Genomic DNA, 2,831 nt, shown 5'->3' with positions numbered 1-2,831 from the left:
AAGAGGAACGGTCAATCCATTTTCAAAGAGCTTGCTCTCTTTCAAGACTATCATGGCATGCCTGAATTCAAAAAAGTAAGCTTCTTTTATGAGAACCTAACGTGTATCACAAGTAAGAAATCCCTTTCTCAATACTAATGAACTTTTCTATTATATTTTATAGGCTATGGCTGAGTTTATGGAAGAGATAAGAGGAAACCGAGTCACCTTCGACCCGAAAAAGATTGTTTTAGCTGCTGGTTCAACCTCTGCGAACGAGACTCTCATGTTTTGTCTTGCAGAACCTGGCGATGCTTTCCTCTTGCCTACTCCTTACTATCCAGGGTAAATTATACTTCTAACCAAATCCCACTTTAATTGGATACCAAGTAACCCATTAAATACATCTGCTTACGTTTAGGCTTTTTATGATTACAGATTTGATAGAGATCTTAAATGGAGAACCGGAGCTGAGATTGTACCCATTCACTGCTCGAGCTCTAATGGCTTCCAGATCACGGAAGCGGCTCTGCAACAAGCTTACCAACAAGCCCAAAAACTTGATCTCAAAGTCAAAGGAGTTCTTGTCACGAATCCATCTAACCCACTTGGCACTGCGCTGACCAGACGTGAACTCAACCTTCTCGTTGACTTCATCACTTCCAAAAACATTCATCTCATCAGCGACGAGATATACTCAGGCACCATGTTTGGGTTTGAACAGTTCATAAGTGTAATGGATGTCTTGAAAGACAAGAAACTCGAAAACACCGAGGTTTCAAAACGTGTCCACGTCGTTTATAGCCTTTCCAAAGATTTGGGACTCCCTGGTTTCCGTGTGGGAGCGATCTACTCCAACGACGAAATGATCGTTTCAGCAGCTACAAAAATGTCAAGTTTCGGTCTTGTTTCTTCTCAGACACAATACCTTCTCTCTGCCTTGCTCTCTGACAAGAAGTTCACAAGCCAATACCTCGAAGAGAACCAGAAACGCCTCAAGTCGAGACAGAGACGCCTCGTGTCTGGTCTTGAGGCTGCGGGGATTACTTCCCTGAGAAGCAACGCGGGTTTGTTCTGTTGGGTCGACATGAGGCATCTCTTGGACACAAACACATTCGAAGCAGAGCTTGAGCTCTGGAAAAAGATTGTTTACAACGTGAAACTAAACATCTCGCCTGGTTCGTCGTGTCACTGCACCGAACCGGGTTGGTTTAGGGTTTGTTTCGCTAATATGAGCGAGGATACACTCGATTTGGCCTTGAAGAGGCTCAAAACTTTCGTAGAGTCCACAGACTGTGGACGAATGATATCAAGAAGCAGCCATGAAAGGCTCAAGAGTTTGAGGAAGAAGACAGTCTCTAACTGGGTTTTCCGGGTTTCATGGTCCGATCGTGTACCTGATGAACGATGAAAATATTCATCTCCCTAAGTTTGAGACGACGAACACAAAAAAAACTTCACGGTTTTTTCTTCTTCTTTATTTCCTTCATTTTTTATATTTTGGGAAAGTATTTTTCATTTTCCAAGATATCTATAATCATATCATTATATATGTAATATTCATTTATGTTTGGGTGAGTTTTTATGCAATTTTTCGGTGTAAAATTGTTATATGTTGTTATATGTTTTTAAAGTGCACTCAGTCCGAATGTGGATTTGCAGTGGTTATATATATAATATATATATCCCCGTGTAATTTAAGTGGAAGTTTGCATGTATTATTGTACACATAAATATGTAATTCACTCTTTTTAATATATATTATATTTTTGAATTCGTAAATATGGGTTTCTTCAATATTTAGTTTTCAATTGGTTTAGTGCTTGAGTTTCATGTGATAATTCTCCTTTGACTAGTAGTCTATAATGATCGTTAGCGTTGGTTAAGGACGTTAGTTAAGGCATAAGACAAGGAGGCTTAATTTAGTGCCATGTAACTTAAGAAATTAATCATTATATGGTCTTGGCGGGAGTTGGTCAACTAAAAATAAGCAAATTTTGAAACTCAAAGGTAATGTCACTTAGGTGAATCAAGAGAGATGGCATGATCGATCTCTTTGTCGAAACTGTTCGATGAAGCCTAATTATTTGAATTGGCTAATACTTTGATGATTATAAAAGGGAGAAAGTAGGTTATAAACTCAAATAGTAAGTTTTGAACTTAGCATTTGACTAGGTACGTTGCATTGTACAAGAATGTCCACGTCACATATTGTTTTCTTGAACTAAATTACAAGTTTTCTTTTAAACAAGACTTGCTCTACATGGTATCAGAATGAAAGTAATTAATGAGCAATTTTGAGCAACTTATGAGAAAAAAGAAAAAAAAAATATGACAAGATTAATACTATGTCCCAATGATTCCAATCATCGAAATCAATAATTTTGGGAATTGAAAGGCTCCAATCATTTGAAGAGAAAAGGCGTTATAACCATTATACAGTAGTATTTCATTTGTGTAATTATTTGCCGAGGGATAAAGTAGAGGATAAAGTGTCATATCATGGGCTAATCATTATTGTATAAGAAGATACTGGTCAAAGGTAATTATGCTAAGAAGAGAACGTTCGCCCTAGCCTCCTTCTTCTTTCTGGCACAACCCCCGAGATCTGCTCCCCCGGCGGCGTCGAACCCGATCGGTGCTGCTGGGCCTTGTTTTCTTCTTCTCCGTGGCTTCCTCTTCCTCTGTAGTATATTTGCTCTCAGTTTCAGACCTCCCGGAGATATGTTGAGATTTCAGATCTCATCTCCGCCGCTATTTCAGCTTCAACCATCGAGTCCTCACCGCTTTGGTTTTGCTCGAGAGACCCATCAGTGTCCCTCTAGACTCGGTCTCCGTCTATTTCACCACCC

At 39.3% G+C, this 2,831-nt stretch overlaps 1 protein-coding gene across 1 annotated transcript in view; it reads left to right on the top strand.

Moving 5' to 3' along the window:
- LOC104744258 (1-aminocyclopropane-1-carboxylate synthase 5) overlaps window positions 1–1,676 on the top strand; it is a 3,090-nt gene extending 1,414 nt beyond the window's left edge. Inside the window, exons 2-4 of the mRNA XM_010465281.2 lie at window positions 1–75; window positions 164–324; window positions 418–1,676. The exon at window positions 1–75 is cut by the window's left edge and continues 34 nt beyond it. Of these exons, the coding sequence (XP_010463583.1) occupies window positions 1–75; window positions 164–324; window positions 418–1,390 (1,209 nt within the window). The 3' untranslated portion in view covers window positions 1,391–1,676. The remainder of the gene's footprint in view (window positions 76–163; window positions 325–417) is intronic.

The sequence above is a fragment of the Camelina sativa genome, chromosome 2 (genome assembly GCF_000633955.1).
Source record: "Camelina sativa cultivar DH55 chromosome 2, Cs, whole genome shotgun sequence".
Lineage (NCBI taxonomy): Eukaryota > Viridiplantae > Streptophyta > Magnoliopsida > Brassicales > Brassicaceae > Camelina > Camelina sativa.
This window is presented reverse-complemented; position numbering and strand designations above follow the sequence as displayed.